The following is a 17928-nucleotide window of genomic DNA, read 5'->3' on the forward strand; positions in this document are numbered from 1 at the left end:
CAACAGGCAGTGAGCCTTCTTTCTTTTCTTTTAGCAGTGAAGTGATACACTCCATGACAGAACGTTTATAAAATATTAAGTTAATTTTCAGTAGGCTACTATTATATATTTATGATGATTATTATTTGCATTATTATTTTTCTGCATTTTCTGGATCCCTTTGGGGATCAATAAAGTATTTTTGATTCTCATTAATATATTATTAAGTTGTATAAGAGTCAGTTGTCCATATTTTAAGTTAAATGAAATTATACAAGTTGGCAGTATGGTCCCTTAAACATTCAGACACTTATGTATATTACTGCACCAAGTGTATGTATTCTTAATGTGGCAGCCTTTATGTTCAATATATTTCCCTCGGAACAAATAAGTAAGTAATCTTGAATTTAAGCACTTAGTCCTCATATGATATTAATCAAACGAAATGTAGACAGCTGACTAAGTGTGTAATGTTCTGTCATGGAGCATATCACTTCACTGCTAAAGAAAAGAAAGGAGACTCACTGGCAGTTGTACTCTTATTTTGATTTGCAAAACTTTTTTGTCTCAATTATTGTCCATATTAGTACTTGAATATTAGTAATGAATTGGTGAATATAAAAAACATCATCAATATTATTTAGATGTTAATGCTTTTTATTGAGAAAACCCACAGTGTTCACAGCTACTCGTATTTGTTTACAGGGCAGACCCATAGACATAATATTCGTAGACGCCTCATAGACTGATGCTGCCTATTGGAGCTAAGGTATCAGCGCGGCCGCCATCTTGGATGGGTCTCCAATGCCCCCCGCATTTATTTCTACTGAGGAAGGCGTATCCCCTACTACAATAATAATAACCTCCGGAATTTAGGTTTTACCGGATTTTCACACGGTTACAAACAGCAGAGATTTAGTTATGATACAGGGCGCTGTCACAAAAAATATTTTTTTAAAAATTTACTTGTGAAAGGTAATCCCCCACGATCTGGTAACAATACTGCGCCGGTTATTGCAACCATAAACTGCACAAAATACGGTCATAGTTGCTCGCTCTCCGTTGATTCCGATTGACTCTGGCGCTAGCGTAGAGTGAGGAGACCCAACCAAGATGGCGGCGACGCGGGATTACGTTCTAGCACGCTATGAGGTGTCTAGGTATATTATGTCTATGTCTATGGGCAGACCTGCCACATCCAATATGGCGGCGACGTCGACGTACAGTCCAGCGAGTCAATGCAGCGTTTATGTCTGTGCGCCTTTCCTTAACCGGAACTGTCCCCTTTTACTTGCCGTACCGCGTATCTCCATTTTCAAAACGGCTAAGCTTTATTGCGCACACCAGAATTGTTCAGCAGAGAAGTTTAAATAAAGAGCCGGATCGTTTGAATAACTGAAGGTAAAGACACCCACTGACTGAAAGCTGCATGTCGGATGGTAGTCAGAGTTTTCTCAGTGTTTGTTAGCTTCTTTATCCCCATGAGGACATCTGACCGAACATTAGTAACCCTTTCTAGATTACATTAGCATTCACAGCTAAAGCTAATGACGAACAGCCCGCTAGAGATGGCTAGCTTGTGGGTTATGTTGTAAATACTGACTGCATGTCTCTCCCCATCACTGTCCTCAACCTATCACCGAGCACGCAGTCGGCTGTTATCAACACACTTTCCTTGTTGTGTCGCGGAGGCACCCGACCGTACAAAATATTATCTGACATGACAATTTTGTACATGATAAATGCTTTTAATACAGAAAGGAAATGCGATGTTGCTTACCGCTACAGACACATAGGTTAACTGCATAACAACGAAATTATGAATATTTTGGACCCACAATACAGAAGGTACATCCTGTGCACAAAACGTGCAGATTACATGAATGGAGTTCCCAACTTAAGCACCTCACTGTTCCCACTGTTAACTTCAGTATGTGGAGTATATGTACAGTGTGGTCCAAAAGATAGACCACTAGTCAATCCCCAGTTTGCAGTTGTTAAAGATAATACTATTCTGTCATTTCAAATGAGAATATCGGCTCAACAATATGAGTGAAAAGTTGAAACATTGAAAAAATGGCTGTGAATATACCGCTTTTGCTTATAATGACAGCAACACCACAGCTACTACACCAGCAAGTTTCACTGTGGGTTTGAAACACTCGTATCCATCGCTCTTTTGTTCGTCTCCCTACACCCTCCTCTTACCAACAGCAGTCTCTAACCTGGATTCATCAGTGCATATGACTTTTTCTCTATCCACTGTAAAATTAATTAACTATTTTTATTTTATTTTATTTTATTATTTTTTTGTTGTTGTTGTTTGCCCACCTCAAGTGTTTGTCTTGTTTCCTCCTGATAAGTGGTTTAGCAGCCTTCTTGGACACCACAACTGCCTATTGAACTCTGATGGAACTAATAATATGTTGATCATCTGATGGTGTGGTCACTTTGGGTCTTCCTTATTGTGCTTTGGATTGGCATTGTGAGTTTCAAGCACTGCCTCCTTAGAAACCCTTTTTGCTTAGAATAGCAATTTGACCTCTGACACTTTGATTTACCCTCTAAATCTTCAAACTTTCTGATTATATCCAGAATTATGGTACTGTACATTTTTGCTGATTTCTTAAAATTATTGTTTTTAAGAAACTGACATGATGTCCTCCATAGTTTTGAGAACATAACGTTCTCCCCCACCAGACCATCAAACAAAATGATGGAGCTACCCAACTACAGCAGCCAGCTGATGCAGCAGCTGTGGACCCTGAGGAAGGAGGGCCACTTCTGTGACTGCACCATCCTGGTGGGAGACAGCCCTCACCGTGCACATAAACTGGTGCTGGCTGCATCCAGCATGCTTTTCAGGTAGTGTGAGCATTGAAACTTAAAGCTAATCTGTGAAGATCTGTTTGAAAGTGATTTATTGAAGTGAGAAATTTGATGGATTCATATTCAGCATTTCTTGCCTCATTCAAAATTGAGCTATCAAAAACTAATTTGTGACTAAAAAACAGGTCCATGTACAAGAAACTGAACAAACTGACACCAAGGTGTGTTGATAACTAGCTTGCAAGCTAACAAGATAAAACAGATAAAAGTGTTCCCCTTTTTAGCTGAAGTAGATCGCTTTTCCTCCAACCATGCTCAATGAAACATGACGCAGAGCTAACTTAAGAGTTCTTCTTAATGTACAAACACAAAATCGTTTCCATAAAAGGTCGAAGTATTCATTTGATATCAATGACTCAGGTCATCTCGCAACCCTTTGAGGGCATGTCCAAGTCATGTCTCAAGTCCTGTCAGTGATAGCTAGTCCAAGTCATGACTCAAGTCCTATTACAGCAAGTCTCAATATAAGTCTCATCAGTTGAGACAAAACCAAGTCAAGGTTTTCAGAGCAAGTCTTGAGTCAGCTGTTCCAAAGTTTTAAATGACTGGTCTACATCGTGTCCCACCCCATTCGTAATTTCACCAATTTTCTACATTAAGGTGTGTTGACAGGTCTCAGGGAGTAATACTGCTTAATGTGAAAAACTACCATAAAGCCTTCTTAGGCAAAGAAAGCCCAATTTAATCTAATAAATTCTCTCCAGTGATGTCTCTCAGTAGCTAAGTTGCATTATGGGTAATGTAGACAGGACAGAGGTTTTGAAAAGGAAGAAGAATGTTTTAAATAAACAAAAAGATTATATAGTTGAGTCCAAGTCCTTACAACATACTACATATTCTAAATAATATGATTTGAAGTCATGTGGCTATACAGTGCCTGCTTGACATTTGTAGCCATTTTTATGGTTCTATGGTTTTATGGTTTACCATGTCTAAATGTGACTTGATCACTTGAAGGTTTTTGCCTTTAAAGTGAAACTCTCGCCAAAAAGCAACCAAGATCATTTACAATGGAGTGAGGTGCACTCTTACGCTAGCATCAAAAATTACGCTATTTTTAAAATACTAAGAAGGCTAGACACAACGTGAAACTTTGCTTGCAGTATCACCTGGGTCTCTACATATGAACACGAGCAATGAGAACATTGTTTTTAATTATGCTTTTACATAAAGGTTTGACTCATATACATTCAGAAATAAAGCCTAGCTTGCTTTTTGGCGAGAGTTTCACTTTAAAAGTCAGGTCAAGATCAAGTCTCACATCATTCATCTCCAAGTTTTAAGTCCTTTCTGTGACTTACATAAGTCTACCCTGAGTCCAAATCTCACATTTACAGCCGTAGTGGTAGAAATCCTCATTACAGCTTTTGCTGAATTTGATGTACAACTTTATTCAGTTCTGTTGTTTTCTTTCATGTAGCTCATCAGTAGAAAATATGATAAATGACCTTAATCTCTGTCAGGTCTCTCCTGGATGGCTCCGACACCATCTCTATCGACACGGCCATGGTCTCCTCTCAGGAGTTTGGCTGTCTGCTAGACATGGTCTACACTGGCAAGCTGCCTATAGGCAAACACAACGTCAGCCGCATTGTCTCCGCTGCAGACAGTCTACAAATGTTTGACGTGGCTGTCGGTTTCAAAAATGTCCTCACCAGTCTTGTGAACCAGCAACCTCCAGTCCCAGTCCCTTCTACACAGACCGCAAGCATGACTGTGAGCATCAAAGCCCAGAGCCTGAACCCTGAAGATTCAGCTTCACCCAATGAGGACGACTCGACTTCAGACAAGATGGAGCCAATGGCTGAGCTGAAGAAGGAAGACTTTCAAGGTGACAGTGAAGACGCAGATGAACCAGCATGTAAAATAACCTGTGTGGAGCTCTCTGAGTCTTCAGGTCAGTTTCAAATCACAGATTACAGTGTCTCAGGTCTGTTCTGGGGACTTCAGAAATATGTGTTAAAGGCATGAATGCACTTACGCTTTACCAGTTTATCAGGGCCAATTCAGCACAATAACCCTGTTACTATCCTAACAATTCACTGCAATGTATGACAACACTTCATGTCTTCATATGTGTGTTTACAGAGCCTGCAGAAGCCAAAACTAGAGAAAGTGTAGAGGCAGAAAGCAACACAACAGCTGCCAACGTATCCAGTGAACCTGCTGCTGGTTTTCTGGAACATTTCTCCCAGAGTGTAGCCCTTCTCTCCAGCATGTCATCTGTCCTCGAGCTGCTGAGCCAAGCAGCGGAGAGCAGCCTGGATGAACAGGAGAGACAGGTAGAACAGGTCGCCTCAAACCTGTCTTTAAATTTCTTTTTAAAAGTCATGCTTCAATTCATTGTTAGTCACCGTGTATGTAAAGCAGGTATTTTTCCACTGTCTTTTTTGATGCATTGCTACATACCTCTGCATGTTACCACAACCTGTCAATCGATCATCAGTGGAAGAGAGTGAAACAATTGGCAGGACAGTTTATTTTGTGTATTGAGCGCAGACAAACAAGACCCACTCATAGAACTGAAAGTCCAAAGTGCAATTAAAGGTCTAGAACTTTACTGGCAACCTTTAAAACCTTAAATGTTGCTTCCAAGTATTTTCTTTTGTCAAGTTTTTTTCTCTAGTTTAACCCTTTCTAGCTACTTTTCTGAGTATAATTTGACTTCAGGTCCACTAGGTACAAGATAGAATCACAATGTTTATATATAGTGACAGTATGTCAGAATTGAAGAGATAGATGTATTAGGACTGTGTAATATGGCCTTAAAATAATATAGAAATGTTTGCAACACAGGAAATAACTCTAAATTTAAAAAATCCATTCTAAAGCATTTCATAAATTCAAGGACTGAGTGATTAACTCAAACATCGCAGTATTTCTGGCCAAATACCTTGCTACCCACACTATGACAGTACGGTAGAGATGGCTATTGGTACTTTTACAAACTATCAACACAATGGCATTTTTTACATGTAATCATCAGTAATGTTTATAATAACTAATGGAATAAAAATCAAACATCAGAAAAGCAGAAGAGCTGGTAAGTTTAAACTTAGGTTCAAAGTTTTAAAATCAGAGAATGAAAGCACTTATGTCATATCATCATATAACCATATCCGAATCTATATATACTCACATGATTACAGTATAATATCCATATATTGCCCAGCCGAGGAATTATTGTGACATAGGCGGTGTCAAAGTAACTAATTATTGCATGCATGTATACCTTACACTATGAAATCTACTTTGTTTCGGTTAAAGTTATCATTGAGAGCAGAGTACAAGTGAATTAATATGTAAACCTTTCACCAACAAACAAAAAAACACACAAAATTGTGCAGCAGGTTTGGAAAGGTGATGATGGCCACAGAGCCCAGCAAGAGCAGGAGCTGGAAGTAATCTAGACTGAAGATTTGGACAGACAGAAACCTCTCTGATTAATCCTGCCTTTGATAATGCATTAACCATCAACAGTTAAAAAGTAACTAATACTCTGAGTATTGTTTCAAAAGAATACTTTGTTCTTTTACTTAAGTATTTTGTTAAATACTAGTAGTATTATTTGTAATTGAGATATATTTCAGTAATGAGAGCGTATTCATACTTGAGTTTAGATTTCTAATTCTTTTTCCACCACTGGAACAAGTGAAACGCACAGAAATATGAATCATTGGAAATATTGAAAGGAATGAGGACATATCTGCTGTTACTGTGTGGCTTTTTAAGTATTTTTTTGTGGATGGAAAGAACGGTGTAACACCATGTGTGATGGAATTTATTCATACCCATAAACACCCTTCCCAAACCAACATTAGTAGAATTAGACTGTATTAAGGGATGTTTTCACATTAGTGGGTGATGGGGAGTCCTACTGCAAATATGAACATTAGTAAAGCAGTATGAAGCCTTCTTTGGCTCCAGAGGACTCACTGGAGGCAGTTAATCAGAATACATTCAGCTTCCTGGAGCCACAAAAGGCTTTATACTACTTTTTACATATGCAGCTGTACTCCCCAAGACCTGTGGACACACTTTCATTTATGACATTGGTGCAGTTACCCTTAACAGTGACTGCAGGTACTTCAAATTAAAAGCCTACCACTATTATGTTTTTTGAGATACTGGAGGCCCTTTAATTAAAGAAATGTGCAGGACATGTTGTATCAAATTTACCGTAGTTGAAGAAGTAACAGAAAAGTGGGACATAATTTAGTGTATTTATGAGAGCAGCAGAATGTTGAGCATGACATGGCTCTATTGATTTAATTAGTGCTGTGGAAATGTACAATGTACTAAATGTGCCAATACAACAAGAAAACACAAATTAATTTGTAGGGTTTGCATTAACAGCAAATTGAAACCTAGCAGATCAGACAACAGGGAGGCTTCTTACTAAAACCTGATTAGTTATCCTTATTGAACAGGTTAACAAGGAATGAAAGCATCGCTCTGATACATGCCCTTCTTTTTTTTTAAAAAAAGGGTCTGGTTCTCTCTGTAGTTGAGTAAAATAAAGGTCCATTTCTGCTCCTGCCAGGTTGTGTGTCATTGCTGTGAGGAGGCAGATCCCAGCTCAGCACTGGAGGAGCTAATGACCAGAGTGAGGGAGGAGCAGCTTGGTGAGGGAGCACTCCTCAGGCTGCTCCGGACTGTTCAACAGAAATCTCCTTCCTCCTTCCCCACACCACTGCTTGCTCTGCTGAAGGAGGAGGAGGGGAACACACAGGAGCCTGAAGGAAATCAGACTGAAGGTAAAGTAGAGCACTCTGTGACCCTGTGTGAGTGGATATCCTCGCTGTTTCTGTTTCCTCTAACAAAACAAGAAAACTGCTGACAGTTGACAATTGAATGGCTTTCAACCCCCTCTATATTCAGTACACTGCTGTCATATGTATGTATGTTCCTGCTGTGATAATGATAATTGTTCAAATCTTAACTTCAAATCAGTGCTCTGCCACCTTTTTTAAAAATGTTTACAGTTGACTCACAAAACAAGAATGGAACTATAAGTGAAGAAAATCTGGAGGAAGAGGCAGAAGAAGAAAACAGTCAGGAGGAGACCAAAGAGGATGAGAAAGTCATAAATGCTACAACAGACTCATCCTCTCCTGCTCCCTCCTCCTCTTCTCCCTCTCCGTCTAAGCCCTACTCCTGTCGCTGGTGTAAGAAGGGTTTTGCCTATAAATGTCGAATGTTGGCCCACGTGAAACGCTGCCCCAAGTCTCAGGAGTACGAGCATCAATGCCCACAGTGCCCTGCCAAGCTGCCAAACCAGCGGGCCCTGCATCGCCATCGGGCCGAAGCTCACCGCAACAGTGCTCGAGTGAAGAAGAAGGTGGCCTGTGACCTCTGCGGGCGAACCTTCGCCCACCCATCAGGTGAGACTTGGCTGGTCCACAGACGACCTGTAGTTCATGCTGCTTTCTTGTTAAGAATTTCACTTGATGCCAAGTTTAATTTAAACCAACTAGAGAATGGTGCTGTATAGTCGAACACACCTTCAGGCAGACGTAACTCTGCAAACATCATTGCATATGTTTTACAGACATGTGATTTTTGTAAGTTAGCCAAGCTTCAATAGATTAAATTGTGTCATGTTTCTGCTCCCTCCTTCATATTTTAGGCATGATATACCACAAGCGCACTGAGCACTTTGAAGAAAAACCTTTTGCTTGTGAGGACTGTGGTGCAAAGTTTGGCGCCAACTCATCTCTGAAGAATCATATGAGGCTGCACACAGGGGAGAAACCTTACCACTGCAAACACTGTGACATGAGCTTCAGTGTGGCTGCTGCACTCGCATACCACACCAAGAAGAAACACTCTGAAGGTAACGTGCACACACACACACGCGCACACACACACACACACACACACACACACACACACACACACACACACACACACACACACACACACACACACTCTCACACTCATATAGCTGTGTAGTAACATACAAAATGTTTTTAGGTTGTTTTATTGGGTAATTTAGGAGTGTATTTTGTTGCTGAACATCTTTTTATTGTAAATACACTGCCTGGCAAAAGAACTGTCACACACTCCAATATTTCGTTGGACTGCCTTTAGCTTGAATTGCTGCACGCTGTGGCATTGTGCTGATAAGCTTTTGCAATGTCACAACCATTATTTTATTTCTAGAGCTAAGTTTATTTTTCTTGTATTGATGATGGGAGTGTCACGCCACTGCATAAAGTCTTCTCCAGCACATCCCAAACATTCTGAGTGGGGTAACGGTCTGTGACTGATCCATGTGAGAAAAATGATGTCTCATGCTCCCTGAAGCACTCCACTCTCGCCTGATGTGTAGTTCTCTTCACATTTTGTGTGTGGAAATGCTCTCACTTTCACTATTTAACATAGCCAAGAGTCCTACTGTTGATTTTTCACCATTTGATTTCCCAGCTGCCAGCTGAAACATGAATCACTGCAGTAATTATCCAATGGAAGGCTACTTTTGTCAAAAAACAAAACAACAATAACATTGTATGTCCATATAAGTATATTATTCCACTGGAAGTTGATAAGTTGATGGTGTTGTCTGCATACTTTACAATAGAGTTCTTTCAGTATCTGGAGTGCAGTCATGGGTGTACAGTGTGAACAGGAGGGGGCTGAGCATTCTGTTCATCACTGACATTGTCTCTGTGTTTAGGGAAGATGTATGTGTGTCAGTATTGTAAGGCCGTCTTCGCTCAGTCCATTGAGCTGACGCGTCATGTCCGAACACACACTGGTGACCGGCCTTATGTGTGTCGAGAATGTGGCAGAGGCTACAGCCAGGCAAGCGGACTCACCGTCCACCTGCAAACCTTCCACAGTAAGACCATGCACGTTTTCCCTTCTCTTAGCTTTCTGCATTGCAAGAGAAATGTATGTGTTTGCAGCATTTACTGTCACATCGATTAGATTTTTATAATTTATGTTTCCTTAAGATTCCACAGTTCCAACAACATCAGACCTTTCAAGATAATCCAAATACAATATACACATCAAAATACACATCAAAGTGATAATAATAATAAACGTAGGATGTTGAAATAAAAATGTATTTTGAGACCAATGCACACCAAGACAGCAAAAAATGGATGGTTAAAATGATAGAAGATAATAAAAGGAAGAGAATACAAACAATCCATATACAATTAGGAAATGTTACACATAATTAATGAGATTAAAAAATTCTGAATTTAAAAAACATCACACTGACAACATGCATGTGTTTCCTGGCACTCCTTGACAGACATGTCAGAGCCTCATGACTGTCAGAAGTGTTGTCTCAGTTTCCCCTCGTTGGAGGAGCATCGGCAGCACATCCAGGACTACCACCCAAAAGAGTTCCACAAGTGTCCCACCTGCAACAAGGTGTTCACCAGCAGCACCCTGCTGGAAAAACACAAGGCCACGCACAGTGGAGCCAAGCCCTTCAGCTGTGACCTCTGCAACAAGTCTTACCAGGTAGGTGGAGATGTACATATGACAGCAACACAGCTCTACGGTGACAGTCAGGGTCAGGAGTGGGTTGTGTAATTTATGTGTATGTCTTTCTCTGTTGCCATAGCAACTCTCCGGTCTGTGGTACCATAACAGGACCAATCACCCTGATGTGTTTGCTAACCACACCAGGCAGCTCAAGACCCTGGTCCAGTGTGATGTCTGCTTCAAATTCTTTCCCAACTCTACCAGTGTGGCCAAACACCAGGCTGCTGAGCACCAAGGTGAGACAAACACAGGATGACGTTATAAGGTAGGCAGTGTGACGTGGGCCATATGTGAGCCTCCACCATCATTATTAGGCCCCAAGACAAATCTTAGAAATATTTGGCTACATTTCAACTGCAAGGTCTGTTTCAGAAATCTGCTGAAAATACAATAGTTTTATTATAAGATTATGATATTATTTTATCTTGTTCTCCCATTTTCATGTCATTAGTACAACAAATGTTGGTTTTCTATCAATAACGAAATAATTCTCTAGATAACAAGCTTTTTATTATATAATGATATGTTTGACTCATGACTGTTTAGGGCTTTAGTACAAACGTACTTGTTAACCCAGGCTGTTTAAACAGTGGGTATTAACTACAATCAAACAGACAACCTACTTACTACTAAGAGTATAAACGATTGAAAAAGAAAATGGAGAAACGCCACTGTTTTAACATTTTTGACTTCTGAGCTCTGCGGGTTGGGGAATATAAATGTCCCTTCCCTCCTTTTTCAAATCTGGCACTTCTTAAAAAGTAGTTGAAATGGGCTTTAGTACACTATCTGTTATTCAAAGACACCGTTAAACCCTGAGAGAGAGAAGTTAGATAGAGATAGTATTACAACATTTACACATTTCAAACAGCAGCAGGCTTTTGTAGATAGTTCTTCTGTAAAAGTCAAATGTGCATAATTCACTGTCTTGAGAGAGACAATGTTTTTAATCAGCAGTAAAGGTGCTGGTTTTGACCTTTTAATGAGGTCAAGTTAATGACAGACTTATTGAATCATAGAAACAGATCATGTCTAGTTATATTTCAGAGTTTATGCTGCGCAGGAGAGGACATGCATTGAAAAGCAAGCAAGCAGGGTTCCGACGTAAACCAAACAGCTGAAAAGGACGCCTGAAAGTAGTCTAAAGTACAGTGTTTTGATCTCCCACCTTGATCCCCCATGTAGACTTTAAAGATGAAACATGTCTGCTTTTGTTGATTTTTAAAAAGAAACTGTTATCCCAAAAGGGTTTATGCTAAATTAGAAGGAGTGGTGTAGAGATGACATATTAAGCCTTGCTGAAGTTAGCGTCACTCTGGTTACTGTTGTGGGATTTGAATTTGATTTTGGATTGCTGAAAATATTCTCTGTGTCAAACACAAGTTTATGATACTCTGAACACGTTTTGTTCACCAAGATGATCTTCACAGATAAAAGTGTAAATGTGTATGTCAAACGTGTTAAACTTAAATGTCACCATCACTAAGAGTCTTACTACACAATAACTATACACGTTTTCTATAAAGTGATCAATGTATAAGTTATAAAGTCAGAGTTAGAATAGTGTGTAACTAAAGTGGGCCTGTAAAGACGGACTAGTGAGCAGATGAGTCTCCGTGTTCGCTGTGAGAACGTTTAATGTCCCCTCATTGTCTAACCTCTGTAGTCTCATTTAGACACTTGTTACTAACCGTTAACTGTTTTAACACACTGAAGAGTAGTCCAGGCAAAGTAGCGTTTTACAACAGACTAATTGTAAAATATTTTTTTGCAGCTTAGATCATTTCTATGAGGTGTCCAGAACAGCATACTAAAAGTCCTAAGAAATCCTAGTTGGGGAAATATGTTGAATTCTCATCAATCCGAGATATGTGCCAATAAGGTCAGGCAACAATACACCCCAATGGGGCTATTTTTTTTTTTTACTTTACTCCTATCAAAATGAAACTTTACACAATGAAAGTGCCCATGAAAAGTAACATTTTTTGTATTACAGGTTTCTTTTAAAATGAATTTGAATATGCACATAAGATCCACACTTAAGGAATATGTCCTAATTTGCATAGGCAGAAACACCATTCATATGTATGACAGATCCATCAGCCCAATCTTCATCCAATCATTCTACTGCCAATGGGTGATGGCAATGCTGTTTTTAGACTGGCCTCTAACCTGAAAACTGCCTGGCATGGTAGTACCTGCCAGGGGTGTAACCCCTGCTGGTATAGTCTTCAGGGTCACGAAGGAACACAAGCCTCCCCACCACGACAAGGTAGCAAAAACAGGGGAGGTTTTTTTTTTTTGGTGTTTTTTATTTATTTTTTTAGTTTTTTAGTTTTTCTTTTAAACTAAGAGTGCTGGCACCCCCTATATCAGTTCCTGGTATGTTCTTTGCTTAGTTCTTCCCCTCTGGGTCATATGCATCTGATAAATCAGGCAACTGTGAATGTGTGCAGATAGAACCACGACATTCTCCACAAATGACAGTGCAAGGGAGTCCATGTTTTTTGCATGCGCATCTCTTTGTGCTGCAGTCTTTCTTGCAACTACAGCAGACTACATCTAGTATTTCTGGTGGTGCCGCAGGCTGATCGGAGAAGTGTGTACAGTCACACCAGGAGTAACACCTGCTCGATGCAGTTGAGTGGCGTCTTTTATTGTTTGTTCTTCTTTGTAGCCATCAAAGACTATGACAGTAGCCGTACCATATTTCTGTGTGACATATCTGACATACATTTCACACACTGTCATAAGTGGACCCTTGTGGCCATGGTAGACAATGTAGAAATGCACCCCCATCAAGGACATCCTGGACATCACTGCTGGGTTGTCTTTGCCGCTGCTCAATATATTTCCAGTCTTTTTGTGGCAAGTGACCCAGGTAAGTGTGGCAAGTGACTTCAGATTTATCATGTTTATGCATAAGTTACATTACTGAATGGACATGAATGTGTTAGTTATTTGGCCCCTGTTTTTTTTACTTGTGACTTTATGGCTTCTTGGCCATAGGTCAATCAGGCCTAGTGTTGAGCTCATTTGCATATATAAAATTGATTTTTTTTCCAAGAAACCCATCAGTATATTGCTCACTTGCATATTCAAATTCATTTTCAAAGAAAATAACTTGTATTACAAAAATGTTTACTTTTTCATGGATACTTTCAGTGTATAAAGTTTTATTTTGATAGGAGTAAAGAAAAAAAAAATAGCCCCATTGGGGTGCATTGTTGTCTGGCCTTACTGGCACACATCTCGGATTTATGAGAATTAAACATATTTCCTCAACAAGGATTTCTTAGGACTTTTATTTAGTATGTTGTTCTGGACACCACATAGAAATATGAAAAAAATGCTGAAAAAAATCTTTTACAATTAGTTCTATTTTTGGCTCCAAAATGAGTTACTTTACCTGGACTAGAGGTCATTTAATGATGGATTTTTCATTGTAGAAAAAAAGTGTGAATATCTTTAAACAGTCAAATAAACACAAGTCACAGACTGTGAGATGGAGGAACAGCATGTGCAAAAATGCTAACTGATTTCCAGGTTTTAGGGTTACAAACTGCACCACTTTATTAATGTAGTGACTTAAGGCAATATAAATGAATGATTAAAGGACCACAGCGCCTCATTTGCTGACATAACTGTCTGTCCTCCAGGCTCAGCAGCGTCAGCAGTGCACTGTCCCTTCTGCCCGGCTGTGTTGGGTGGGGAGGAGGAGATGCAGGAGCACATCAGCAGCCAGCACGTCAGCCAAAGCAGTGAGGCATTCAGCTGCCCTCTCTGCTCCCTGGTCTGCACCTCCCAGCTGGAGCTGCAGGAGCACCTGCTCTCTGGCCACATGGAGGCACAAGAGGAGCAGGAGGCTGGAGAGGAGCAAACTTCCACCTCCCACACAGTAAGGAGCTCTGTACTCAGTTTTCAAGTCAGATGGGAAATCTCGCTTCCTACATGCTTGTCATCTTTCTCATCTTTCTTCAGCTGTGAAATACTGGAAACTATTATTCACCTCAGCTCAGATGGTAAATGGTAGAGAGACACCTACACATGTCTTTCATGCATAAAAATCATCTTCATCAGGTCAGACTGTTTGAAAACGTGAAAACGAAACCTATATTTATACATCGTGCACTCCAATAGCCTGACAAGCTCTATGATGGCAGATGCAGTTAAGCATCAATAATGAACATTAAAAACATCATAAACAGTTAGATAATCGGTAAGGTACACAGAGAAAACCATTACACACATCATGTTATAGATCAATGGGGCCGCCCCCCCCCCCCCCCCAAAAAAAAAAAAAAAAAAAGTAAATGAATAAATAAATAAATAAAAAATTAAGGACCCCTGACCTCACAGGAAGCATGGAAGTGCAGCTGCAGGATGCTGGTAAGCTCCCTGTCTCGTAGTTGAAGAGTTTTTAATGTTTCGTAGGATGCAATGACAAGTAGGCGAGAGAGTTGGAGTAGTTGGAAAGAAAAAATGTGTACAGAAAGAAATGCCGGTCCTGTTTTTCATTTTACTGACTGAAACTGAGGTCTCATTTTGACTTTTAATCTAGAATCATTATCGTGACACCACATCAGGTGACATTTGTCTTTTCTGGGATTTAATCTAGAGCACATCGTACACTGTGAATCCTGTGCACCACCTAGAACAAGCATTTATTGTATGTTGTGCCTTCAAATTAGATAATTCCATCTCAAATCATTTTCAGCGGCAGCATATAAAGCACCAAATGATGAAAGCAGATGTTTGTGTGAGTCTGACCTTTTCTAAAACATCAGCAATGTGGCTTTAATGTGACCAGCTTAATGTAACAGAAAATCTAACATTGGTGCTACTTGTTGTAATTTATTTTTTTTACTTTGTAAAAAATAAAATGATGAGCAGAAAACTCAGACATCAGTGACTGGAGTGAAGTGAACACTTGATGTTTCAGCCAGCGGAGCTGTGCCGTTTTTCCTCATAAAATGTTTTTTTTTTTTTTTTCCCCAATTCATTTAATGTATGACTTCTCGTCCAATCAGGCAATTCCAGCAGATCCAACAGGCAGTGAAGGGGCTGAGTCAATCGTCTCTGAGGAGCAGGCACAGCTGGCAGCCGCCCATCAGGTGTTTGTGGCTCTGGCAGGTGGAAGAGAGAGCGGATCATCAGGAGAGGTGGTGGAGGTCAACATGTACGACTTGCTGAACAGCTCAGTCACCTTCATCTGTGAGGACAAACCGTCAGTCCCAGACTCTTAACCATGAACTTCCAGGATCACCCTGAACACTGAGCAGTTTAGTCTACAACACAAGCTGAACAGACATCATTCACAATCCAAGCACATTCATAATTTAATCCCCCTCAACCTTTCTCTGGTAGACATGTTTTGCAAATTTAATGTGTTGAATGTGTGTTTACTTAATGTATACACGGAACCCAGGTTAGCTTATGAAGTTCATCCTGAAAGTCAAACTGCAAAAAATAAACATGACACCCCTCAGGCTGCCTTCTCTACATCCATCTGTCACTACACTACCCAGACAACAACCCCTTGCAGGTGGACTGTGGACTTGTGGCTTTTAATAAAGGTGAGGGTCCGGCCATAATTTTAGTGTGGACGTTCCTGACATTGGAAAAAACCTTTAGGGAGAAAACTTTCACCAGCTTTTTTTTTTCTTTTCTTTTTTTTGCTTCGCTGTGCAAACTCACGCAAAAGTGTCATTCAGTTTATCCTACAACGTTGTCTCACTGTGAAGCTGATTATTTTTTTAACAATTTATTTTTGAATGAACTGCTCCCTAATGATGACATTTCCTGGCTTTATATTGGTCTTATTGTCAACTAATCCTATGAAGAGACCAAAACCAATGATCCATTAGCTTGTCTCACTGCTCTCACCTCCTCCACCCTGTCTGTTGCTCTCAGCCTCTATCCACTGGTTCCTTTTGAAGATGTAAATCTTTATAAATTTGTCACAATGAATATCATTTTTTTAAAAAAAAGACTCAGTGAAGCTTAACCTAAACCAGTTGGTCACTGTAGATTTTAACTAATATTTACTCCAACATGAGGGTTAGGGTTAAAGAGCTTTACGAATGTCTTAAGCAGAGGAGGAGAAATATTAACAAGGTTAATGAGACACTACAGATTAGATCATGCTTGTACGTGATCTCATTAGAGATACACTTGCCCAACATCTCTAACCAACACAATGATATACAGCAGAACAGCAGAAATTACAGTGATCACAACACTGAGATATTTGGCAACTGAGAAAATGAATATAAAAATATTTTTAAAAATTATTTTTATTTTTTGGTGTGGTAAATATGCCACATATGCCATGTCTTTAGATATGGTGGATCCCTCGGCAGAGTGACATAGTGGCATAGCTTTAGCATCCCTGATCTCATGAAACATGGAATAATTTGCAGACACAAATCTGAGCTGAAAGAAACTGAATGTGAATGTCTATTTTGGATGCTGTCCTTCTACTTGTCTGATAGATGACAAAAGAAATTAACCAAACAGTGCTTTCACTTGTAGTTACCCCTGTTTTGTGATTGAGTAAACTGATGATATGTGACTGACTTATTTGAATGGATGTCATAATATATTCAGTGTGTAACAAGAACAGTACAGAACAAATGATTCGCTATAATTAAGCCAAATAGTGAAAACAATAATGGAGCAACTGCGTATAAAACGAGCAAATTGGGTGAATTGGGTGAAGTAGATGATTTCCAAATATTTTTAGCAAATTTTTGATCCATTTTTACATTTTTTTTTTCTTTTTTACAGAAAATGTTCCCTTCCCTGATGTTTGGCTGTTGCTCTTTAGTTTTGTTGATTGTTTTAACCACATACTTAGCAAGGATAAGAGTGAAGGCTCTGTCAGTATCACAGAAATGTCACCATATCCTGTGAGATTTTTAAGTTTATATGTTAAATAATTTGCTGAATTTAGGCCTACTGTAGATACAGTGTACAGTGCATGTGGGTGGATGTGACTCTGGCAGTAGAGTGGCCATCCACAGGGTCAGTTTGATTCCGGTCCTCTACAGTCTGACATATCGAAGCATCCATGGGCAAGACACTGAATGCCAAATGGCTCCTGGTGACTCTTCCATCAGTGAGTGTGTGTGAATGGTTGCTCCTGATGAGCAACTTCTGGCACCAATGTATGAATGTGTGTGCCAACTGGTCAGATGACCGGACACCATTGGGTCCTGTTCTGCTCGTGGTTTCTCACCACTGTCCCCAAGTGTTGCTCATGGTAGAAAGCCTGGGTCCCTGTAAATACATTAATCAAGGAGTGTGGTGTAGACTGGCTCAGTTTGGAAAGTGTCATGAGATTACGTTTTTGTGAATTGGTGCTATACAAATAAAGACTGTTTGAGTGATTGAGTGAACGCTGACGTGTTGACAAGCATACATTTTTTCTAACCATTTTCCCTGAAAGATCAAGAGGGCCTCATGACCCTCTGACCTGTAGGTTGGGAGTCAGCTGTAGTGACGCCCAGTGATGATTTTTGAGGAGCTCTATGGCACTCAGGCAGAAGAAAA

General features: G+C 39.9%; 1 protein-coding gene across 3 annotated transcripts; it reads left to right on the top strand.

Moving 5' to 3' along the window:
- The first annotated feature begins 1201 nt into the window (after positions 1–1201).
- On the top strand, positions 1202–17780 carry zbtb40 (zinc finger and BTB domain containing 40). Of its 3 annotated transcripts, none has more exons than XM_037101909.1 (12): positions 1202–1380; positions 2650–2844; positions 4332–4699; positions 4957–5150; positions 7412–7625; positions 7854–8252; positions 8498–8704; positions 9548–9712; positions 10136–10350; positions 10454–10610; positions 14034–14272; positions 15405–17780. In XM_037101909.1, the coding sequence occupies exons 2-12, from the start codon at positions 2693–2695 to the stop codon at positions 15618–15620; spliced, it is 2526 nt and encodes an 841-aa protein (XP_036957804.1). In that variant the 5' UTR covers positions 1202–1380; positions 2650–2692; the 3' UTR covers positions 15621–17780. The 3 variants fall into 3 exon arrangements, with proteins under 3 accessions (XP_036957804.1, XP_036957803.1, XP_036957802.1); XM_037101908.1 differs by having other exon boundaries at positions 2680–2844; positions 4332–4765; XM_037101907.1 differs by having other exon boundaries at positions 1203–1380; positions 4332–4765.
- The last annotated feature ends 148 nt before the right edge of the window (positions 17781–17928 follow it).

The sequence above is a fragment of the Acanthopagrus latus genome, chromosome 6 (assembly GCF_904848185.1).
Source record: "Acanthopagrus latus isolate v.2019 chromosome 6, fAcaLat1.1, whole genome shotgun sequence".
NCBI lineage: Eukaryota > Metazoa > Chordata > Actinopteri > Spariformes > Sparidae > Acanthopagrus > Acanthopagrus latus.

What these genes read in the sequence shown, in the direction of transcription:
- zbtb40 (XM_037101908.1), top strand. Translation starts at nt 2,693, where the DNA reads ATGATGGAGCTACCCAACTACAGCAGCCAGCTGATGCAGCAGCTGTGG. An exon ending in TCTGCAACAAGTCTTACCAG is followed by an intron (nt 10,351 to 10,453) that starts GTAGGTGGAGAT and finishes CTGTTGCCATAG; the next exon opens with CAACTCTCCGGTCTGTGGTA. An exon ending in CCAGGCTGCTGAGCACCAAG is followed by an intron (nt 10,611 to 14,033) that starts GTGAGACAAACA and finishes TCTGTCCTCCAG; the next exon opens with GCTCAGCAGCGTCAGCAGTG.